Source organism: Chenopodium album, chromosome 20 (assembly GCF_948465745.1).
Source record: "Chenopodium album chromosome 20, dcCheAlbu1.1, whole genome shotgun sequence".
NCBI classification, from domain to species: domain Eukaryota; kingdom Viridiplantae; phylum Streptophyta; class Magnoliopsida; order Caryophyllales; family Amaranthaceae; genus Chenopodium; species Chenopodium album.
In genome coordinates, this window is record NC_137853.1 from 11,797,453 (window position 1) to 11,821,040 (window position 23,588).

General features: G+C 32.9%; 3 protein-coding genes across 3 annotated transcripts; 2 read left to right on the plus strand and 1 right to left on the minus strand.

Annotated features, from left to right (window-relative positions):
• The first annotated feature begins 346 nt into the window (after positions 1-346).
• On the plus strand, positions 347-4,453 carry LOC145597404 (syntaxin-121-like). The gene is made up of 2 exons (XM_081653562.1): positions 347-1,153; positions 3,923-4,453. Exons 1-2 carry the CDS (start codon positions 575-577, stop codon positions 4,238-4,240), a joined length of 897 nt encoding a protein of 298 aa, XP_081509688.1. The 5' UTR covers positions 347-574; the 3' UTR covers positions 4,241-4,453.
• A 12,995-nt stretch (positions 4,454-17,448) lies between these two features.
• Positions 17,449-19,457, plus strand: LOC145597968 (syntaxin-125-like). Its single transcript, XM_081654248.1, has 2 exons — positions 17,449-18,200; positions 18,996-19,457. Exons 1-2 carry the CDS (start codon positions 17,634-17,636, stop codon positions 19,311-19,313), a joined length of 885 nt encoding a protein of 294 aa, XP_081510374.1. The 5' UTR covers positions 17,449-17,633; the 3' UTR covers positions 19,314-19,457.
• A 273-nt stretch (positions 19,458-19,730) lies between these two features.
• LOC145598893 (multifunctional methyltransferase subunit TRM112 homolog A-like) lies at positions 19,731-21,176 on the minus strand. Its single transcript, XM_081655294.1, has 2 exons — positions 21,006-21,176; positions 19,731-20,328 (listed from the first exon to the last, which is right to left on the minus strand). Exon 2 carries the CDS (start codon positions 20,285-20,287, stop codon positions 19,919-19,921), a length of 369 nt encoding a protein of 122 aa, XP_081511420.1. The 5' UTR covers positions 20,288-20,328; positions 21,006-21,176; the 3' UTR covers positions 19,731-19,918.
• Between the last annotated feature and the right edge of the window lie 2,412 nt (positions 21,177-23,588).

Genomic DNA, 23,588 nt, shown 5'->3' on the forward strand with positions numbered 1-23,588 from the left:
CCATTAGGTTTAATTTTTTATAATTAAATAATAATGCTAAATTAATAATAAGTATTAAGTTTTAAAAATTACCGTGCATGACACGGGATTTAACCTAGTATAATAATAATAAGATCAAATAAACTGAACCTACATAATACTTCGTATATATATTGGTTCATACCGCACGCCCACACGGTTATGTACTACTCAGCGGTAGCCATACGATATTACCCCAACCTTTACGGCTAGACGTCACTTTCCTAGATACTTCATCGGTTCTTCCCTTTTCAATTTTATAGTACTATTTCTACAACCGCATCTAACAAATAACTCCAATTCACAGCCAAAACCATAATTCAATCATCTCACCTTGTATTATTATAATCCAAACTCCCCATTTTAGTCAAAGTCTTCTCCTTCCCATTGACTTCCTCCTCTTGAATCAGTATTACATACTCCTTCATTCATCTCCTTTTCTGTACCTCCAACTTTGACATTTCAACTACTCAACCAAATCCAACTCCAGTTTTACATTTAAACTCATCTCCATTTACAAATCAAACACCACAAAAAAAACCCAAAAAAAAAAAAAATGAATAATCTCATCACAAGTTCATTCTCCCGGTTCAGAGAAAACCCGGGTGACTTAGAGATGGGTTCTCCCACCCCTAACCCAGGAGTAAACCTTGATAAGTTCTTCGACGACGTCGAGACTATCAAAGATGACTTAAAGGAGATTGAGGAAGTCCACAAAAAACTAAGAACATCCCATGAAGAAACCAAAACGGCCCACACTGCCGGTTCAGTGAAAGACCTCCGGTCTAGAATGGACCGCGATGTCGCGGTCGCATTGAAGAAGGCTAAAATGATCAAAGTAAGGTTGGAAGCTTTGGACCGGTCTAATGCTTCGAACCGGAATATAGCCGGGTGTGGACCGGGGAGTTCAGCGGACCGGACGAGAAGTTCGGTTGTTAATGGGTTAAGGAAGAAATTGAAGGAGAAAATGGATGAATTTCAAGAGTTAAGGGAGAAGATTAGTGGGGAATATAGGGAAACTGTTGAAAGAAGGTTTTTTACTGTTACTGGTGAAAATCCTGATGAAAAGACTGTTGATTTGTTGATTAGTACTGGTGAAAGTGAGAATTTTCTGCAAAAGGCTATTCAACAACAGGTTTGTTTTTCCTGATTTTTACTTATTTATTAATAATTTGTTATTTAAATTAATTTTGTGATTGATGAAAAATATGAATGGGGAGATTTGATAATTGGGGATGAATGATTGATCATGTGGTAGTTATGAGTGTTTAATATAGAATAATGTATTTCTGGATCAATGTAGACATGTGAGTTATTTTGACTAGTAGTTGTAGTTGTTAATCACTTTCTCTAATTATTGAATTAAGGTATCTCTATGTGATTTATTTTGTTTGAAATTAGTGTAGTTACTGGTATTTGGACTTAGGGCCTGTTCATATTTACTGAATTGAGCTGAACTGAACTAATTGAAGCTGAACTGAACTGATTGGAACTGAACTGAACTGAATTGAGCTGAAATGAATATTTTATGTGAGAGGGAAATTAAGAGCTGAACTGATTGGAACTGAACTGAACTGATTGGAGCTGAACTGAATTGAACTGAAATTAAATAAATGTGAACAGGCCCTTATATGAACTAATTTTTATCGTGAGTAAGGCTTGAGTGTGTTTTAGGAATTAGGATTGAAAATGAATGAGTTAATATAGAGAATGTAGTATTCTTTCGTTACTTATATGTCTTTTAAGAATTAAGATTATGCACAAGTATTTAAAAGAAACTTAATTAAAAAAGAAAGCAAGTGTATCGATATTTGGTTAACGGACTAGATATTATGAAATGGAGAGAATGGTATAACTAACGAATTGATCCTATTATTAAATGCCGCCTATTATTTTGTCAATGAATGCAGTATACAAAGGGAATGAATTTTTCCTCATTAGATAATAATATCCGGACTTCCATCCACCCATTGTCTTATTTGTAGGTGATTAATAATCCATCCATCAAAGATTTTGGCACACCTATTAAGTGTATTTAGTTGGATAATATGTCTTCTTTGTAAATTTATGGAAAATAAAGAGTAAAATTTAATTTGTCTTAAAAAAAAAAGAGTAAAAATTTAATTTAGAGAGAAAGAGTAAAGAATTCCTCACATGACATATGAAGAAAGAAAGCGATGACTTAAAGAGAGTGGGACAGTTAGTAGTGAAGCCGTCGTTGTATAGGTTGGATTGGTTGGGTAAGTGAAATATTTCGTGTAAAGTGACTGGAAAATCATTTGACGATGGACCAAAATAGTTTACAAGACAATTATTTGAGGACAAACGAGCATATATATTATGAGTTTGGTAATGAAACACTTGTGGTTGGTTAATGTACGTTGTTCTGTACAAAGTTTAGCTCAAGTTCTGTTTGCTCAATGTTGCAATGTAGCATCCTTGCAATGTTGTAATGTAGCATCCTTTCTTCTTCAAAAAAAAAAAAAGAAAAAAGAAAATGTTGCAATGTAGCATCCTTTCAATTCACTCTCATGGAGTCATGGGGCCATTTACCCTCAAAGTTAACCAAGCATATTACATTTTGATGTTTAGCCGACTTGATTTTAATCCTGTTCTCTTGAATTTCTCGTATTGAACATATTGCCCTTTGTCTGAATTCCTGTTTATCTGTGACATGAACTTGGTAGAGCTTATCTGAAAGTCTGAAACCATAAAGGTTTATTATTATAGGGTCTTTTTGGCATTACTCTGTATCTTTTTAAGTTTTAACGTAGCTGAGGTTAGACATAGTTACATTATTGGTTATAAGTTGGAAACACTTCGTAGTAGTTTTGGTAAGGTAGTGGTTAGAAAGTCCTTAAAATGAAAAACCTTAGAATTTTTAATGTTACAAACTTGCCTACTGGTTTGGAAGGATTCTCAGAATCAGAAGCAAAAAAGCAGAATAGAATCTCCCTTTTGATGTAGGCAGTGGAAACTCAGGAAGGAATCTTTAACATAATTTCATTGAGTGGAAGAATATGAAGTAAAATTAGACATGTAACAATCCTTGGTACTCGTAGTTATAGATGTAATTGGTCGAGAGTTATCACACTGTAACTGAAATTAATAGGCTAAAACAGTAATCAATATGATTGTGTCGTGTTGTAGCAGATGCTACGGATAACACTCAGGCTCCCAGAAAAAGTTTAAGAACTGATACAATAACTCAAAGTTCGTGTAATATCTACAAGTTTAAAAGCCAATATTCTTTCAAATGAAAGTAAAGGGCTCTTGTTTACATCTTTGAATCTTCCAAGAAGATGTAATTTTCTATAAGTATTCAAATGAAAGTTTAGACCTTTGATACTTTGATTGGATTTCTAACTAGAGAACTAAATGGAAGTCATTCAGATTTAACTTTGCAGATTTGCACAAATGTTAAATGTCAACTCTTTTCCTGAGGATAGCTAGGACTGTAAAATTTGCCATTCAAGACTAAATTTGGTTCGATTTCTATGCTAATCGGGTGAACCTGTACAAATAGATAATAGTATAATACATAAGTGAATTTTGATATATGACCAATCTTTAAAGTTTCTCCTCAATTAGGTCGTTTTCTCACTAACCTTTACTTTGGATTGTTTGGAAGTGTTAATTTATATCTTATGTTAAGTGCTTAAACACTTAATTACATAGTTTTGTGTTTTTGGATATCGATTGAGTGGCATAATGCATATAGGCATATAGGCATATAGCAATGCCCATGTTCCATACAAATCTTGTTATATATGCCCTGAATGCTATAATTCATATAGTGTGAGAAACAATGTGGACTGTCATGTGAATTTGCTTTAGTGCAATTGTATCTTTGATTAAGGAACAATGTGAACTGATGTGTGAAGTCGTTCTTGTGCAACTGCAGGGCAGGGGACAAATTCTAGATACGATTGCTGAGCTCCAAGAGAGGCATGATGCTGTCAAAGATATCGAAAGAAACTTAATGGAACTACACCAGACATTTCTTGATATGGCAGTGTTGGTTCAGTATCAAGGTGAGCAGTTAGATGATATCCAGGCTAATGTTGGTAGAGCTTCTTCCTTTGTTAGGGGAGGAACTGAGCAACTGCATACTGCTAGGAAACACCAGAAGAATACTCGAAAATGGACTTGCTTTGCCATCATTATACTTCTCATCATCATATTAATTATTGTTCTCTCTGTAAAGCCATGGAAAAAGTAACTCACTAGTCACATTGGTTTTTGGATGGAGGATTACAAGATCTTGAAATGCCATGTACACTCTGTAGCTATGTCAGATCTTCGCTTCATTATACCTTTTTTCTTTAACCGTCTTTTGTCATTGTAATTAAGAATTGTGGGAGCTCAATTTTGATCAGGAATGAAGTCAATATTGTTTCCAAGATGAAGAGAAACAAAGCTTGTTTTAACTAAATTTTGGAGTAGTTCCTCTGTTTGGCTCAATTGGGATGTTTTTGTATTTGAACCTCATCTGTAAATACCCTTATTGTTTGCTCGGAATGTTGGTAGTAACATTCTGTTGGCCTAGTGATAAGGAAATATTCTACTGAGTTTGATGTAGGAGTTCAATCCCCTTGAGGGTGAAGGATCCCCTCACCCTTTTCCCAAAATACAATTGATTTATTTTAAGTATATATTACTTCATATAAACATTTAAAAGGAATAATATAATAGAGATAATAACTATAAAGCTAAATATTCAATAAGTTGATTTTAAAAAAAATATTCAATAAGCTGATTTTAAAAAAAACTTTTTTTTTTTTTTTTTTGGAGATTTTCAAAGAGAGCATTTTCGACTTAAAAAACTCTTTTAATAAGTTATTTATCAAACACTCAAAAGTAGCTTTTTCATTTGGTCAAATTTCAAATAGACCTAAATAAAAAAAGCTCTCTAAATGAGCTTTACCTAACAAGATCATCCCTATCCCAAATCTCAACCCACATATTTTGGCTCAAAACGCCAATAACCCAATTATGCCCTTTTTTTTTTAGTTGTTTCATTTTAACTTGCATGTTTGATTGCTTATCAACGTACCACTTTAAATCTGTAACACTTAATATCTTAAACTTTGTAGTTGCAAAGAATATATAAAAAAACTACGTATTTGAAAATATGTATCGTAACAATTCTAACAACCCAACTTAAGTATGAGTATCATCATGTATAATTATCAAATGATGATCAAAATGAACTAACAGAGGAAGTAACAACACGTTTTAGCACGCATTGGCGGATGTATATAGGTGCCCACTGAGTCACGTGACTTAGCAGCAACAAGAAAAAAAATTGCTTTTTTTTAAAAAACAAAATATCAAAGAGACCGCTTATTGTAGAGAGGCGATCTCTTTGATGCTACTATTGTTGAAGAACTTTGCACTGCGTCAATGGTTTTCTTTTAAAAAATATCAAAGAGACCAGTTTTAATATTGACAAGATTTGTGGGAAAATATTAAAATTGGATGCACAATTATAGGATATAAATATAAGTAGAAGAAAAAAATATTAATAATTATTAATATCAAAGAGACCAATTTTAATTATTTTTAATAATTAGTTGTGGACCCGCGCGCGTTGCGCGCAGTTCCTTAGGTTATCGATTTTTTTTGGCTATTGTTCTATCGTTGTTTGTATGTTCATCGTATGTTTATTAAATAACGGGTTTAATCATAAGAAATTTTTCAGATTGAGGATAAAATATATGTACACTTTAATTAAGATAAGATGTGTGGTGGAGTTGAAAATGGTAACATGCATATTGCTGAGCATAATTCATACACTTCAGATCTAATGTCACAAGCCACCAAAATATGCAAGAAAAGCCAAAATTGAGCAATAACGACATTTCACACACAAACACGACAAATGTAGTAAAACGTTATTAAAACCAAGTAAAAAGATAGAAAAACTATGAAAAACTAACTAGAAAACTCCTAAAAATAGCGACATAAATAACACTTATCAGTCATTCACTCATTTACCAAAGCAAAAAAAAAAAGGAAAAACAATTACAGAATAAAACAAAATTGATAACTCCTATTAATCCAACATAAGTGCAAAACAAAATTAATTAAACCAAAATTAATCAGTCCCAAAAATAATGAAACGAAATTAAAACAAATTACAGAAATGAATCATCAGTCATTACAGAAATTAAACGAAATTAATCATTAATCAAAAAACAAAATTGATAACTCCTACTAATCCAAAGATTGAAAAATAGCAAAAAACGAAATTAATTACTCCCATAAATAAAGAAACGAATTACACGAAATTAATAACTCCCATAAAAAATGAAACGACATTAATTACTCCCAAACTTAATGAAACGAAATTAAGAAAGATTAAAAAAAAAAAAGCAAAAAACAAGAAAAAAGAAACAAGGAAAAAATATATGAATCAAAATTAATTACTCCATAAAAAATGAAACAAAATCAATTACTCCCATAAATAAATGGTAGAAGAATTGAAAATAGCAACAAAAAGGGAAAAAAAAAAGCAAGAAGGAAAAAAAACAGATGATCCGAAATTGAAAAAAATTTAAAGAAAACAAAGAACTAAAAGAGAAGAAACAGAAAGAATAGAAGAGACAAACAGCAAAGAAAAAGTGATATGGAGAGAGAATAGAAGAGAGAGAAAGAAAGCAGCAACAGAAGAGAGAAGAAGAGAGCAGCACGTGATTGCAAGGGCAAAAATGTCAAACCACTATTCATTTTCAACAGTAAACATGGTTACTGTTCCTAAGCTACAGTAGCTGATTTCTTATATTTATAGAAAGGGTTTGGATTTTTGCTTCTATGTATATTTTAGATCTATCCTATATTTGTGCATCCAAATATAATATTCAAAACCTTTTGCATGCCCCCGGTTTACAATAATTTTATTGTACATCGAACATTTTGTTAAAAGTGACCCTTTTTTCTTACAAAAGTGACCCTTTTTATTTACAAAAGTGACCTTTTTTTTTCAAAAAAGTGACCCTTTTTTTTCACAAAAGTGACATTTTTTTTCACAAACGTGACCTTAAAAGTGACTCTTTTTTCTCGCAAAAGTAAACTTTTTTTTCACAAAAGTGACCCTTTTTATCACAAAAGTAATTAAGTTACAGATGCAAATTGCAAAACAGAGTATCAAAATGTCACTAGTTTTTTTTTTTTTTTGTTTTTTTTCATAAGTAACCCATATTCTGTTACTTTGATTCGAAATTTCTACTACTTTGATCTATTATTATTGCTGCTATTGTTACTCGCTTGATCTGTTGTGAAAGATGAACCATCAATTTATATACAATTTTTCTGTTAACGAGGCTCAAGTTCACGGTAGTGGTGGTGGCGGCGGTGGCTTTGCGTAGTGGGTGAAAAATTAGATGAACATATACATACCTCGAAATTGGCTGTAGTGAAGGAATTATGTCTTCGATAAGTGCAATTACTAGATATATCAAGGATCACTATTATGGAGATAATAAGTTCATTCTATAGGGTCGTCGATATCTGGTGCTAGATATGATAATTGATCTTTGGGTTAGTTAAATAGCCCAAAGCCTTATAGAATGGATCCCATGAGGTCACACAATAAGGGTATTGGGTTAAACAAGTAAGAGGCCCATTAATGGGCCTCATGAGATTATGACATACCATGTAGAGTGTTGGGCTAGAGAAGTGTGTTTAGGATAAGGGTTTTGGGCTTTTGACATGGGCTCTTATTTAGAGATGAGATCTATAAATAAGATCCATGCCTAGGGTTTGCAGTAAGCAGTCATAATTCACACACTGTGAATTCTGACATCAAGGCAACCAATCCCAAAACCCTAAACACTCTCCTCACTCACGGCCCTCCCCTCTCCCCTTCACGTCCGTACGTGCGGTGCCCCTCATGGTGGCTCGTGGCGTTCGTCGTGGTGGCTCATGGCTAGCTCATGTCTCTCTTCTCCGTTGAAGGTTGATTGAAGCGTTCAGTCATGACTAACTAGCATTAGTGGAGGTTTAATCTGTGCCCGTGGACCAAGTAGAGGAATCACGCTTGGGGTTCTTTATCTCCCTTTGTTCTTGCTCGATCGCACGTGGAATCACGCTTCAAAGGTACAATTATTTGTTCTTTATGTGTTATGCATTAGATCCTTGGATTAGGTACTGTATGAATATGATTCATGTTTATTTCCGCTGCGTAGTACCTATAAACTCCTACAGTGGTATCAGTTAGCCTATTGCATTTACGCATATTGCCAATAATTCTTTGATAGTCCACAATTTTAATTCAATTAGGAGGGAGAATAATTAATTATGGTTCAATCTTTATATTAAATGGAGATTTAATTTTTGGGATATGATTAAATATGATTTAATTACTCAACAAATCTGATAAAAGCCCTAGTTTTTCAAAAATTTTAATTGAAATAAAGCCCTAAATTTTGATTTTGTGCTTAATTTTGATGAATTTCGAAAATTTTATGCTTCATAAATTTAATTGAATTGATTTTATACATAAAATATATTTTTTTGGTATAATCAATGTTTTAATTTAAAAGTTAAATTAAATTTTAATTAATTTTATGAAGAACCCTAGATTTGAAATTGAATTATGAATTTGATTTCAAAATTGAATTAGGCATAAAAGTTATGTTTTAATTCAAAAGACCTAATTTAATTTAATTTTGCAAAAGTTGTTTAATTAGATTAAAAATCTCAAAAAAAAAAAGGAAAGAATTAGTTTTTGGGATGGGCAGCCGTGGCTGGGTGGTCGAACCACCATCAGGTGGGCCACGGCGGCTGCCCAGGAGGTCGGAAAGGGTGCGGGAAGTGAGGGCGGCAGCTAGTGGCGACGGGCGGCAGCAGGCGGTGCAACTGTTGCACAGCCGCAAGCTGCAACCCGTGTTCAGCTGGTGGCTGGGCTTCGGCCTAGCTGCCACAGCAGCCCTCGGATGACGACGAAAGTTCAGGCAAGGAACAAGGTGACTTTGGCGATTGGAGCCCACTGAGAATCGGCGGCAACTTCCGGTCAGGCTGCTTATGCGGTTGTGCCGTGGCTGGGGTTTGTTCCTGGCTGCGGTTGCGGTTTTGCGGGAAGCAGCTGCTTCGTTGGTTGGGGATTACTCCCTGGCTGACGTGGCAACAGCATAATTTAAAAATAAAAAAATGTTTTTTATTAAATTATTTTATTTTAAAGATAATTTTCAAAATAAAATCTGATTTTATTTTGGGATAAAATCAAATTTCAAAAGTTGGTTTTTGATAATTATCCTTAATTAAAATTGTTAATTTTGGATAGAATTTGTTAGAATATTCTGAGCATATTCCAAAAAGATAAAGATTGATATAAATAATGTGATTATCCCATAATTATTTTTGGATATAATTGATTTAAAACATTGTGATTGGCTAGTAATTAGGTTTCCTAACTTTGTTAGGATAATCTTTGAGGATAAATATGATTTATCTTTTAAGATTAAAATAAGATTTGATTCTATCTCATGACTAATTTATAATATATGATATTTTATTGATGATCATGAATAATATATGATATTATCTAATTACATTAATTAAAATATGAGATATTTAGATGCCATGTTTCCTTAATTGTGAACATTTGATGTTGTAGTTTAGGAAAGCATGATGAGTGATTTATTATGTGACAATTTTATAATATATGATGTTGTTTATTGCTATATAATGACTAGTATGGCCCATTAGATTGCTAAATACGATCTGCGCATCGTGATGTATTTTTGTAATCTTAGTACGGTCTACGTACCGATAAAGTATTTTGTAATTTTATTTTATTTTATTTAAGTAGTAGATAGAATAGAGTAGAATTACAGGTTGCAGTTAATCCAAGAAGCCCATGAAGTGAAGGCCCAAAGGAGCAAGGTGGATGCGATCCATGATGATTCAAGTGGGAGCATTTACTTTATTAGTTTTCTTAGGATTAGGGGCCATGCTATGTCTTATTTATGCATTCAGTATTTTATGCATGTTAGATTTTATTGATGTATTGTGATGATGCGCTAGAGTTCACTATTTAATCACAACATAATAAATCTAGATCCCAGTAATATTGATGTAGCTTTTCCAATTAAAAACCCGACGAAAACCTTGATCGTTTATGATGGGTCGGCCCTCAGCAGAACATCATAATATATCTTGGGGAAGTGGGGGTAGGACCGCATATCTACACTTTTAATTGGTTATATTCAACAAGGTTACCTAAAGCGTTTATAACCTTGAAGCTAAGAGTAATAATTAAACATACGATGGTTAATTATTCAACCAAGAATTACAAGAGTTGTAATCAGTAAAGAGTTTACTCACCTTGAAAATGTAATGGTTGATTGCAGGGCCTCACTCTGGTTAATTATTGCACGAATAAAGGATCTTGGAATCACTTAATTCAAGTTGGGATCACTTAAATTGAATAGAGTGTTTTAAAGTTACCAATTTAATTCGCTTTTGGCACTTTAAATTTAATAAACATAATTGAATTTTGCGTTTACTTATAGGAAACATGTCGTTCTAATTTTATTATTATATATAATCTCCTCGATTGAAAATAAAGTTGAGAAACGTTCTCAAAAAGTTTAAAAGATAATCCATAAACCTATATTCCAATTTTGCTAAGATTGTTCTGAAAGGCAAGTTTTAGAAATTCATGTCACATGTCTAAGGTTGGTTTTATTCAAAATGTTTGAATAAAATACCAACACATCTTCATTTTGAAAAATGTTTCATGGGATATAATGAGATGAGAGGTACAATCCCTCAAAAGACAAGTGTACAAGTCCAATAAAATCTCTTATCTTCAATATGATTGAATATAAGAAAGTGATTGGAAATCTCTATGATCAAAAGTTGATCATCTCTATGATCAAAAGTTGATCAAATGACAGTATTCTTCATCTACTTTATATAGAGTTTAATACTTGATTAAACTCAAATATAAATAATGATAGAATAGACTTAGCAGAATCATGAAAAGTGCTTAAAGTAGTTGAGCAAGGTATCATTTTGAACCTAAGAGAAATGTTCTAGGTGGCTCAAACGGGAAAGGTTTAGGAATATATGAGGATTGCATTAAGAAGTTATAGGCCAAGAATTGCAAACAAGTTGCTACTTCTCAAACCTAGAACTACTTACATGCTAAAAGTTGTTATGAACAACAAATGTTTCAAATTAAATGGACCAATTCCAATTGATTAGATACTACCTCATATAGTTGGAAGGTAAAAGAATGGAAATGTTCCAATTTAAGAATTATATTATAGAAATTGATTTAGCATATTGCTACTTCTTGGACATATGATGTCTTGTTTAGATCACTCATTGCACAATTTGAATGAACTAAAGGAAGAAGATATGGCTAAAGGAGAAATAAATCTACAAGTTTAGAAGCAAATGTTGCTACTTCACAAGTAGAATCTACAAGTTTGGAAGCAAAAGTTGCAACTTCACAAGTAGAACCTATATTTCACCTTACCTTGTTATTGGTTAGAATTGAATAAATGTTATTCATTCTTGCCATTATCAAAACAACATTCAATGTTAGTAATGACTAAACATCAAAGATTCAAAACGTGGAATAAATGTTATTCTATGCTTCATTGAGTCATAATGTGTTTTGAATTGCTAAATAGGTTTAAAATTCTATATGATAGAAACAATTAAACCATTTCTATATATATATAAATTGTCTCTAAAATATCAATTCATTCGAATGAAAATGAAAATTGCATGCGGAAGATCCAAAGGGATGGACTTTCAATATCATTAGATTATGAATCCATTGATATATGTAATTATCATTCTAATTTGAAATTTTGACTAAGTCACTATTTAGAGAAATGATGATGAGCACTCAAGGTTGAATACATATCGATGTAAGAAAACCAAAGGTTCAAAGGCTAGAGACAGACAATGAAACTTCATTTGTGATACGATCACTACTTGTGCTTAGTTGAAGCATAAGAGTGAAATTTTGAAAAGTTCAAAATTTTCAGTATGAAGTTCAGTATCAACTTGACAAGATAATGATTACACTACAATATGATTGTAATTGTGAAAATTTAAGTCGAGACATGTATTGGCAACACATTCAAAGTATTGCGATATGATCGTAATAATGAGAATTTAAGCCAAGACATTGATAAACATCCAAGAGTTGTGAAATCGTTTTACAACAAACTCCGAAAGAAAACCTTGTGAAGTGTTTATGAAGGAAGTTATCAATCTATATGAGATATATTTTGATAATGGATGTAAATTACCTATCTTCCAACCATTGTTCAAGGGATATACTTTTAAGAAAAGCTACAAAACTAAACAAACTGCATACGTCAAATCAAATGTAGCAAAGGCTTCATATGTGATATGGATAAGAAAAGTTCTTATTAAGTCTTTCTACAAAGCAAGGAATAAAACATGTGTTAAACCGTTTGATGCATGTTCGATTCCTATATAGAGCACGGGGTACTACTACACAACCATACTTAGCACAAAATGTTTGTTGCTCAAGTAGGTGCCCTTATGGAAATTGTTCCAAAAGGTCAAGTGGGAGTAGTGTAAATCTCAAAAGAGTTCGAGAAAAGCAACAAACAAACATGGTTCAAAACCATGGTTGGTTCACCCTATGCTAAATAATGCCTCCTCAAAAGGTAAGTGGGAGCATAAGAATCTCGAAAAGTTCGAGAGCCTTAAAAGAGTTCAAGAATAGTGATTTCGAAAATCTCGAAGAAATTTGAGAAGTTATCAGTAATACCCCGTATTTTTATACGTATTTTATTTAAAATATGTATTTTATAAAATATTTAATTAGTTATAATCATTTTAATTAAAGCATTTTAATTAATATTATTATAAAAGGAAAGTTTATTTAATTATTTTTATTTTAAAAGATGGGGTTTTAATTTAAGAAAGTTTAATTTTTAACAAGTTTTATTTGGGAAGGGATTAGGAAAATTAAAAGAGGAAAGTTTAGGGTAAAAGGGTTGGTAGAGAAGGGGTATAAATATCCCACTTATGAGGCAAATCAACTTTGTCCAGAGTGGAGAAAACCCAAGGTAAGCTTCTCCCCTTTTCTCCTTACTTTTCTTTCTTTTTTTTTCTTCCTCTTCCCCTTCCCCTTTCTCACGGCCGGCCACCACCACAGCCACACACGTGGCCGGACCACCACCACACACCACCGCAAGCCACCAGCGCACGGCCAGCAGCTGCGGCGACAGGCGCCAGCAGCCCAGCCTTGCCGCGGTGGCTGCTGCTGCCATGTTTGGCTCTCGAAAAAAAAAAATTTAATCTTTCTTACTTAATCTATGCTTAGACCTAATTATAAATTATGAATTTTGGGATTAAATTTTGATGTTTGAATGTTGTAATTATGTTAATTAATTTTCAGATTTGGTTCTTAATTAAAAAGTCCCAATTTTTGAAACCCTAGGTTCTTGATTTATGAAATTATGAAAGTATATGATGTATTAATATTTAGATCTTCAATTTAAGTGCTTTAAGACTAATTTTCAGCAAGTTTTAATTAGAAAAATAGAGCAGGAATTTTATGTAGAACCCTAAATATTATGTTTTTAAAGGAAATTTAAATTACCCATTAAAGGGGACTTAATTATGGTGTTTTAGTGATTTTTACCTTATAAGATTTGGTAGATGAATTTCAAAACACTTTCTTGAAATTGTTCATGAAATAAGATTTGTATATGATACAATCAAAAGTTTGGAGATCCAGTAATCCTAAGGATGCATAAAAGATTCATAATGGATTGAAGTTAGCATCAGGGAGTTATGTTCCTAATTTTGTGAGTTAATCAATTCGTTTGATGTTCTCGTAAAATGAAGAAAATGTCTTGTATGTACAAGATGTTTAGTGGGAGCTATGAAGTCTTCTTGATCTAGTATAAAGAGCAATTATTCATTGCTTGAAGAGTCAAGTGGTGGGTAATGCATTTTGTATGAAAATCTTGAAGAAGAAGATGAGTACATTTGGGATTCAAGATCTATATAGATAGGTCTCGAAGGATGTTTGAGTTTTGGTTAAGAAGCTTATATTGATAAGATTCTTATAAGGTTCAACATTATATTGAAAAGAGTTTCAATCCCATGTGACATGGCACGTTGCTTAATGATTCAATACCTTGAGAAAGGTTGATGAAATTAAGACTTTGAGTGATGATCCTTATGCAATATGCAAAGGATGCATCATGCATGTCATGGACTATTCTCATCCATTTGATTCACGTGTTTTAGAACAAGTGATGATAGATTTCAATCGAAATCCAATGTAACGTTGGAATACAAATTAGAAATTCCAAAGTTCCTTGCGAAAGGGCGAAAGAAAATTCTTAGTGTATGGAGATGAAAATGATTATAAAACTTAGAAATTGCAAAATTCATGTTTATGAGAATGTCTCATGAACTATACTTACTGAACCCCTTCCATGACCAAGGTATGAGAGTCATACTAAGGTTTTTGGATTGAAGCAAGTTATGTAATTTTAGTTGTGTATGTTTTGAGAAAGCATATTACAAAAGTAAATACATTAGCTTGCAGAATTATGTTTATCAATTGAAACAAAGTTTCAATCTTATTTAATCGTGGTTTCAAGATTAAATAAAATGTCCAAAATAATTATGAATTGATGGGCTCACTAAGTTGATGACCTTTTGAATGAAACCCCACAGGTGAATTAAATTCATATATTATTTAAGTTCCTAGTTTGGAATCATTAAACTGGACATAAATGACTTCCAATAATGGACTAGCATGTTAAGATTGATTGGATAGCGCAGTTTCATGGGCTATAGGAGCGTAGTGATGCTCGGTCAATCACATGGATATGCATGAATGATGCATGATCGAACTATAGACCTACTTTGAAGTTCAAGTATAGAGTTTCCGGATATATTAGTGGATTCCTTTGACATGAGTGGAACACTGATTCAATTCAATGATTGATTTAACTGTGGTACATTCAAGCGTCTAGCCGTAACTGGAGATTATAAAGGATGTTTCCCGGTTACTTCATGAGTTGAGTGGGAGTTTTGGTTGCCACAAGATTGGATAGAGTCTACCTATTTAATTAGGAATGTGTCTTGGCCCTTTGAAGAGGGAGAATTCAAAAAATGCATGGCCGTGCTCAAATGGATTACATTGTAACCATTTGTTTTGTAATTCTAACTCAGATTTCAAGAAAGATTTGCAGATTAATATGATCACGACATGAGATGCAATCATGTTATCAAATCGACACACATTGACTTAAGGAATTTGAATATTGCGCACTTGTCTCAGACAAGTGGGAGATTGAAGGAATTATGTCTTCGATAAGTGCAATTACTAGATATATCAAGGATCACTATTATGGAGATAATAAGTTCATTCTATAGGGTCGTCGATATCTGGTGCTAGATATGATAATTGATCTTTGGGTTAGTTAAATAGCCCAAAGCCTTATAGAATGGATTCCATGAGGTCACACAACAAGGGTATTGGGTTAAACAAGTAAGAGGCCCATTAATGGGCCTCATGAGATTATGACATACCATGTAGAGTGTTGGGCTAGAGAAGTGTGTTTAGGATAAGGGTTTTGGGCTTTTAACATGGGCTCTTATTTAGAGATGAGATCTATAAATAAGATCCATGCCTAGGGTTTGCAGTAAGCAGTCATAATTCACACACTGTGAATTTTGACATCAAGGCAACCAATCCCAAAACCCTAAACACTCTCCTCACTCACGGCCCTCCCCTCTCCCCTTCACGTCCGTACGTGCGGTGCCCCTCATGGTGGCTCGTGGTGTTCGTCGTGGTGGCTCATGGCTAGCTCATGTCTCTCTTCTCCGCTGAAGGTTGATTGAAGCGTTCAGTCATGACTAACTAGCATTAGTGGAGGTTTAATATGTGCTCGTGGACCAAGTAGAGGAATCACGCTTGGGGTTCTTTATCTCCCTTTGTTCTTGCTCGATCGCACGTGGAATCACGCTTCAAAGGTACAATTATTTGTTCTTTATGTGTTATGCATTAGATCCTTGGATTAGGTACTGTATGAATATGTTTCATGTTTATTTCCGCTGCGTAGTACCTATAAACTCCTACATGTAGAAGATGAATCATTTATCAAAACATGAAAATTATGTTACAAAATCAAGATAAAATCGAAAAAAAGAAGGAAATTGAAGAACAAAGGAGAAAGAAAGAGGGAAGAAGAAGTGCAGAGGAGAGAGAAAGTGAAGAGGAGAGAGAAGAGAGCAGAAAAAAAAAGATCAAATAGAAACCCATGAAGAGAGAGAAAAATAGAAATTGTAGTACTCCGTCAAATTTTCTCGCGCTAAATACCGCCATTCATTAAATTATTGTAAACCCGCTTTTCTTAAACTTTTGTGTATAATATTTTCCCACAAATCTTATCAATTAAGTAAAAAATCATAAAGTTAAGGGCTTGTTTGGCATCAATTTTGGTTTTCAGTTTTCTGTTTTTTTGAAAATCAAAAACCAAAAAAAAAGAAACAAGAAAAAGGTGTTTCCACTTTTCTGTTGTCAGTTTTCAAAATTATCATGATTTTAATAAGTCTATATATTTTTTGATTCATTATGTGAAATATATAATACACTTTTAAAAAACAAAAAACCAAAAAACTAAAAATCACAGCGATGCCAAACGAGCCCTAATGTAATAGTTTTATAGTACTATTTGTTTGTAACATGTTATTTGCAGTATTCTCAACTTGTAAGATTGAATTTTTAATTACTATGGAGTATTTGGTTGTAGTATGGATTTTTGTATACTATTTTAGATTTAAATCAATTTGGTGAAATATAATTTATTTTTTGTAACTTTTTGGATTGAAATTAATTATGAACAAGATTTGAAAAAAAAAAAAATTTGTACTTTCACAAGTGATCAATAATTTATGATGACTCAACATGTCAGAAATCCTAGATCCGCCACTGTTAGCACGGGTATAACCTAATTTTAATTAATAATAAAGTAATCCGAAGTAACCCATTCACATTCTGAAAATGAAACTGGCAGACTTATATAGCTTCCTTCAACACGTTGTTGCAACTTTTATTTATTTTTTTTTGCATTCAAAATATGAAACAGTGGAAGCCTACCAAATTGGTCATACAATAAAATGATGTCTAAAAAGACTCATTCCAAACAACTATTTATACACTTTGAGAGAAAAATAATACCAAGTTTTTTTTATATATTAAGGTCAAAGACGTGTAAAAGCCAAAATAAGAATAAGAAAATTACATACAAAGTAAGAAATTCTTCATTGCAAAGCAAAATCAAGAAAATCCTGCATTACTTCCTCCCACCTTCTTATACTCGGTTATTACATGTCTAAGTTATTAAGCATAAATAATTCGAAATAGTATAAAATTTCCTAACAATGTTTTCATTTATTGACTTTACAAATCTTTCTGGAAGTTTTAGTAGTTGAATATTCTATCTGTAAACCCAATTTTGACGACAATATATCTTCTAAATGCATCAAACTCCTCCCTTTTTCTAAATCAAACAGGGGAGGAGAGAAAAAAATTGTGATTTCTTAAGCACAAATAGATTAAGTGAAAAGTTTTGTTAACAGCGAAAATGAACGACTTATTATCAAGTTTCTCCCAGCACAGGAAGAATGGTTCCGGTGACATAGAGATGGGGGATGTTGGTGCAAACCTCGAGAAGTTCTTTGAAGATGTGGCGAAGATTGAGGAGGATTTGAAGGAGATAGAGGAGCTCCAACACAAGCTGAGGGCGGCTCATGAGGAGAGCAAGACAGCACACAAATCTGGTGTAGTGAAGGCAATCCGGTCTAGGATGGACCAGGATGTGAACCAGACAATGAAGAAGGCTAAACATATCAAGGAGCGCCTTCAGGCCCTAGACAAGTCCAATGCTGCAAGTCGGAGCCTGCCAGATTGTGGTCCAGGAAGCACGACAGACCGGACAAGGACATCTGTTGTAGGGGGTCTAGGGAAGAAACTTAAAGACAAGATGGATGAGTTTCAAGAGCTGAGAGCGAAAATTAATGAAGAGTATAAAGAGACAGTTGGGAGGAGGTATTATACCGTGACAGGGGAGAATCCAGATGAGAAGACAGTTGATTTGCTGATTAGCAGCGGAGAGAGCGAGACCTTCCTGCAGAAGGCCATACAACAGCAGGTTCGTTGTGTCTTAACCACTTTTTTACAATACTCTGTTCTGCATATAAATATTTGAATGTCCACAAATCAAATGCATGGAATCAGAAAAAATAACTAGTCGCAGACCTCGCAGTAACGTGTATCAGATCATTACTCGTACTAATTACTAAGATTAATGAATGTTTACAGCTTAAGTCGATAATTCATGCTCTAAACAATGCCCTGATCACAAAAATGGAACATAGGCTCCACAAATATGTGTTTTGAAGATGGGGAGCAATACTAACGGGACATGAAAATGGTTACATGCAAATTGCTGAGCATAATTCATACACTTCAGATCTAAGAACCTCAATACAGAATAATCATTTATTGAATAAGAAATCTAATTTAAGACGTATGGGGAATAAGAAATCTAATTTGAATATGGTAATGGCTAACGAAAGCCCCGGTGCGTTAGATAAGCTAGCTAAAAGTCAAAAGATTAAATTAAAATTTACATTAATTACACCGATCGATGCGTAATTTTGTCATATTTCCCCAAATTAATACCATTTTTGGTAATATTTTAAATGTAGTGTGAAAGGGTAAATGTTTAGAAAAATATAAACTAGAAACTAGAAAAGAAATCTTATAAAAAAAACTCAGAGCGCCTTAGTTCAAAGTCATGAACCATTAAAAGAACTGAGAGTCATCAGCTGAAAACCTGTTCAATGCCATACTCATTATTGCCAAATTAAAATACTATAACTTGTATTTTTAGAAGATATGTATGGCTAAATGTGTGAACAAAATCATTGTGATCTAAATGCAGGGTAGAGGACAGATACTAGATACAATTGCCGAGATTCAAGAGAGGCATGATGCTGTTAAAGACATAGAAAGAAGCTTGATGGAACTACATCAGATATTTCTCGACATAGCAGTTTTGGTTCAGCATCAAGGAGAGCAAATAGACGACATTGAGGCCAATGTTGATAGGGCTAATTCCTTTGTGCAGAGGGGAACAACCCAACTGCAGCAAGCTAGAAAATCCCAGAAGAATACCCGAAAATGGACTTGCTTTGCCATAATTTTACTGCTCATCATTATACTGGTTATTGTCCTCTCTTTACATCCGTGGTCCAATTAGTTCTTATGCAGGTTATGAGCGTCTAGACGTAGAAATTGAAGCCTTATTTTCTATAGTACCCTTCATCTGTTACAAATCCCCTTATTTTTTCACCATTATATGTTTGGTTTGCCAATATTGTTGTAGATAAGTTATGTACTTTGTGGAGAGCATCAAGATTGAATTTTGATCAGATATATGTATAATATACTACTACAGATTCATTTAAACAAGCGTAAAAAGATCATGAATTTGAAATTGGAATGTAAAACAAGTTCTGTGGTGCTAAGTACGGAGTACTAGCCACACCATCCCACTAAAATCAACAAGATCATGTTCGATCAAACATTAACAAAATGGGAGCAGAGTTAACAAGATTGAAATCTAGATTTGGCCATCTTCAATTATAGAAAAGAAAACAATGCACAAGCTTCACAATAGAAAATAGACCAAAAAACTTGCATTAAGATTTCCAGTAAAATCTACAACTTCATTGTTACAATTCATCCAAATAAATAAAAACAGAACAAGCTCAGCAGAACAAGTTCCAAGTTTATCATTCTCTACTACAAACCATTGGAGTATCAGCAAACGACTATCAAACAAGTCAATAAAAACCTAAATAATCAGACTTCATCCTCATGAAGAAGCATGTTAGGGATACCTTTACTGACAGGGAACTTGCGGCCAGTTTCAGGGCAAACAAGAGCTCCTTCTTCGAGGTGAATTTCAAGGAGCGCATGGTGGAACTTGGTGAGAAAATCTTGAGAGTCAAGTAGAGAAGGGTCAACGTCTTCAGGCAGTTCAGAATATCCCAAGGTCTTGGCAGCTTCAACAAAGGGCTTCCACTCGATCTTGGAGAAGATGTTCTTAAGGAAATCTGTATTCATATCAACCTCTTTCTCCACCACCTTCTCCGCCTCTATCTTTAAAGGGAACCCGTCCGTTACCCCTTTAATATTTGAGGACAGCATGTTGTGTGTCAATAGCCTCATCTCAAATTCTTTGGGAATTATGCCAGCAGCAAAGTCTAATTCTATTAACACAAAAATGCAACCAAAATCTGTATCAGTAAACATCCAAACTTATCTTAGACAGTCATAACCACAGAAAAATTAATCATTCAAGTAATCGAATTCATCGAGTAACCAAGCTAGTCGAGTAATCAAGTTATTCGAGTAATCATATCAAGGCCATCTCTGAGCCAGGGAAAGAGGAAAGGTTCATATTCATAGTTCTGTGTTCTGTCCTACAATAAAGGGTTATAAACAACAGTCTACAACAAATTAGCTACCAAATTTGACTCATTCATCAGATTAAGCTCCAAAAATCACAACAAAAGGGTTATAAACAACAGTTTACAATAAAATAGCAACCAAATATGACTTATTTATCAAATTAGGCTCCAAAAATCACAATTATAAAGGGTTATACACAATAGTTTACAGTAAATTAGCAACCAAATTTGACTCATTTATCAAATTAAGCTCCAAAAATCACATTGAACTCTTTTCGCTTGATAATATCAATGTAAATTACACAGAAAAATTCTAGCAACAAAATCAATCGTTATAATCTTATATAAATTCAGTAATAGTAATCAATAGTTCAATAAACCCTAATCAGACTGTACTGACAGTTGAATTAACGATAAACCCTAGATAGTGAAATTGATATTCGTTGATTAAAAAACAGGAAAAATATATTTCTTACCTCAGAAGCCGGTTCAATGGAGGAGAAAGAGCTCGGAAGCCACTTCAATGGAGAAATAGAGTATGCGCTTCAATGGAGGGGAGAGAGGGGGTCAGGGGGAGAATGTAGCGTGTAAGTGAAAAGCTCTGAAGAGAAAAAAAAATGGAATTGTAGTAGGAAGACTAATAATAAATCCGGCTCCTTAAAAGAAAAACAGCAAAGTAATGGCACTCTGTGTATTTTAATAAGTATTATATTTACTAAATTTGGCCGTGTTTTCAACATTATTATTAATACTATTATTAATGTTATTATTATTAGTGTTGTTGTTGTTGTTATTATTATTATTATTATTATTATTATTAATAGCATATACGATTTAGGTGAGAGTATGTTAATAGTAGAAAGATAAAAGACAGCGGTTTACTTATATTTATTTCACAAAAATTTTAAAATAAAATGATAAAAATAGGTAATAATGATTTTACATATAAATTTGTCTTAATCATATATTTTTAACCCTAAAAATAATAATAATGAACAAAGTACTACTTGAAAACAACCTCTCTTTTTTTAATACTTAAAATGTATGGAAAGATTTGAAAAATAATTCAACGCAATGAACTAACAATCAATACCCACATAAAATGTTCCTACACATTGTGATTCTAATATCAAATGTTTATAAAAGAAATTGTTATTATGTTTTCAAAAAAAAGAAATTGTTATTATTATTATTATTCTTCATTTTTTTGAAAGAATTGTTATAATTATTAGAAATTATTAATTAATAATATTATTAAAAATTAATTCAGTTTGTATTATTAAATATTATTATTATTGATAATTATTATTAATAAATATTATTACTATAATATTAATAATTATTAAAATTATTTTTAATATTAATAATTATTATAATTATTCAAAATAATAAATTATTATCATCAATACAATATTATTATTATTGAATATTAATTTATATTGTTGTTATTATTAATTATTATTTGAAAATAAAGCAGAGCAGAGCAGAGCAGACTTCTTTTGAGCAGAGCAGATCAGATTTGATTTGAGCAGAGCAAAGCAGAACAGCTCTAAAGAACGGGACCTTAAGTGTTACACTTCTTTTTTTTGGCAAAAAGTTCATTTTATTATTATAACTTTTTCATGTTCTCTACCCAACCCCACTATTACTCTTTTTTTATTATTTACTTCCTCTCACATTCATTACTTTACAATAAATTATTAAACCTACTATCTTTTTTTTACAATTTTTTTAATACTCTAACTACCCCACTAACCTCTTATTTTACTTAAATCAATTAAATAGCCTAAAACTATGTGCCGCTCAAAGTGTACAAAACACCGAGGGAGTACATACCTAACCAACAAGAGTTTCACAAAAGTTTTAAAAAAGCGGGTTTACAATAACTTAATGAATGGCAATGGCGTGTGAAAGTTTACATACCCAAGATTCTATTTTCCTCTCTCCTCATAGGTTTCTATTTGATTTTTTTTCCTGGTCTTCATCTCTTTCCTCTGCACTTCGTAATTCTTTTCTCTCATCTGTACTCCTTTGCGCTTCTTCTCTCTCCTCTGCACTTCTTCTTTGTTCTTCAATTTCCTTCTTTTTTTTTCGATTATATATTGATTTTGTAACATAATTTTCTAGTTTTGATCAATGATTCATCTTCTACAGCTAATTTCAAGGTATGTATGTTCATCTAATTTTTCACCCACTACGAAAGCCACCACCGTCGCCACCACTGCCGCGAGCTTGAGCCTCGTTAGCAATGATCTGACGGTTTTTGAGTGTTTGGCCATTCATTCCTTCGATCGCGGCATCAAGCTCTTCGTTCCTTGCTTCCGAAGGTAATGAGGGTGACGATGCTTGTATGGTAATTGGAAGCGGTAGCAAAAATTTTGGAATCAAAGTAAAATAATACTTGTATGGTTACTTTTGGAAAAAAAAAAAAAAAACTAGTCAGATTTTGATACTTTGTTTTGTAATTTGCATATGTAGCTTAATTACTTTTGTGATAAAAAGGGTCACTTTTGTGGAAAAAAAAAGACCACTTATGTGAAAAAAATGGTCACCTTTTAGAAAAAAGAGTCACTTTTGTGAAAATATGGGTCACAGGGTCACTTTTGTAAAGAAAAAGGGTCACTTTTCGCAAAAATGTTCGATGTACAATAAAATTATTGTAAACCAGGGGCATGCAAAGAGTAGGCTTGAGAATTTAGCAATTTGATGTCACTTAAGGAAGGTTTCAAATCTCACCATATGCAGAATCTCTTGTTAGGAGACAGACCCATGATAAGTCGGGTGTGCAACCTATAGTGTAATGGTATCACAAATAGAACTAGGTAAATTTCAATGATACCAAGGGGGCGTTTGGTTGGAGGCATAGAAATAAGAGGGATAAGAAGGGAGGTTAAAGACAGGGGATTAATAGGTGGGACAAGGATAAATAAATTTTATCCTATGTTTATAAGTATGGGAAACAAATTAAAGATAAGTAATAAATTTATAAAAATACCCTACTAACTTCTACCATCTTCTTACCCTTTCAATTTCATTAAGGGTAATTAGGTCTTTTAAAA

Bases quoted from the DNA above. Each gene is read 5' to 3' on its own strand.
- LOC145597404 (XM_081653562.1), top strand. From the start codon at position 575: ATGAATAATCTCATCACAAGTTCATTCTCCCGGTTCAGAGAAAACCCG. The intron at 1,154-3,922 runs GTTTGTTTTTCC...GTGCAACTGCAG, and splicing joins AAAAGGCTATTCAACAACAG to GGCAGGGGACAAATTCTAGA.
- LOC145597968 (XM_081654248.1), top strand. From the start codon at position 17,634: ATGAACGACTTATTATCAAGTTTCTCCCAGCACAGGAAGAATGGTTCC. The intron at 18,201-18,995 runs GTTCGTTGTGTC...ATCTAAATGCAG, and splicing joins AGAAGGCCATACAACAGCAG to GGTAGAGGACAGATACTAGA.
- LOC145598893 (XM_081655294.1), bottom strand. From the start codon at position 20,287: ATGAGGCTATTGACACACAACATGCTGTCCTCAAATATTAAAGGGGTA.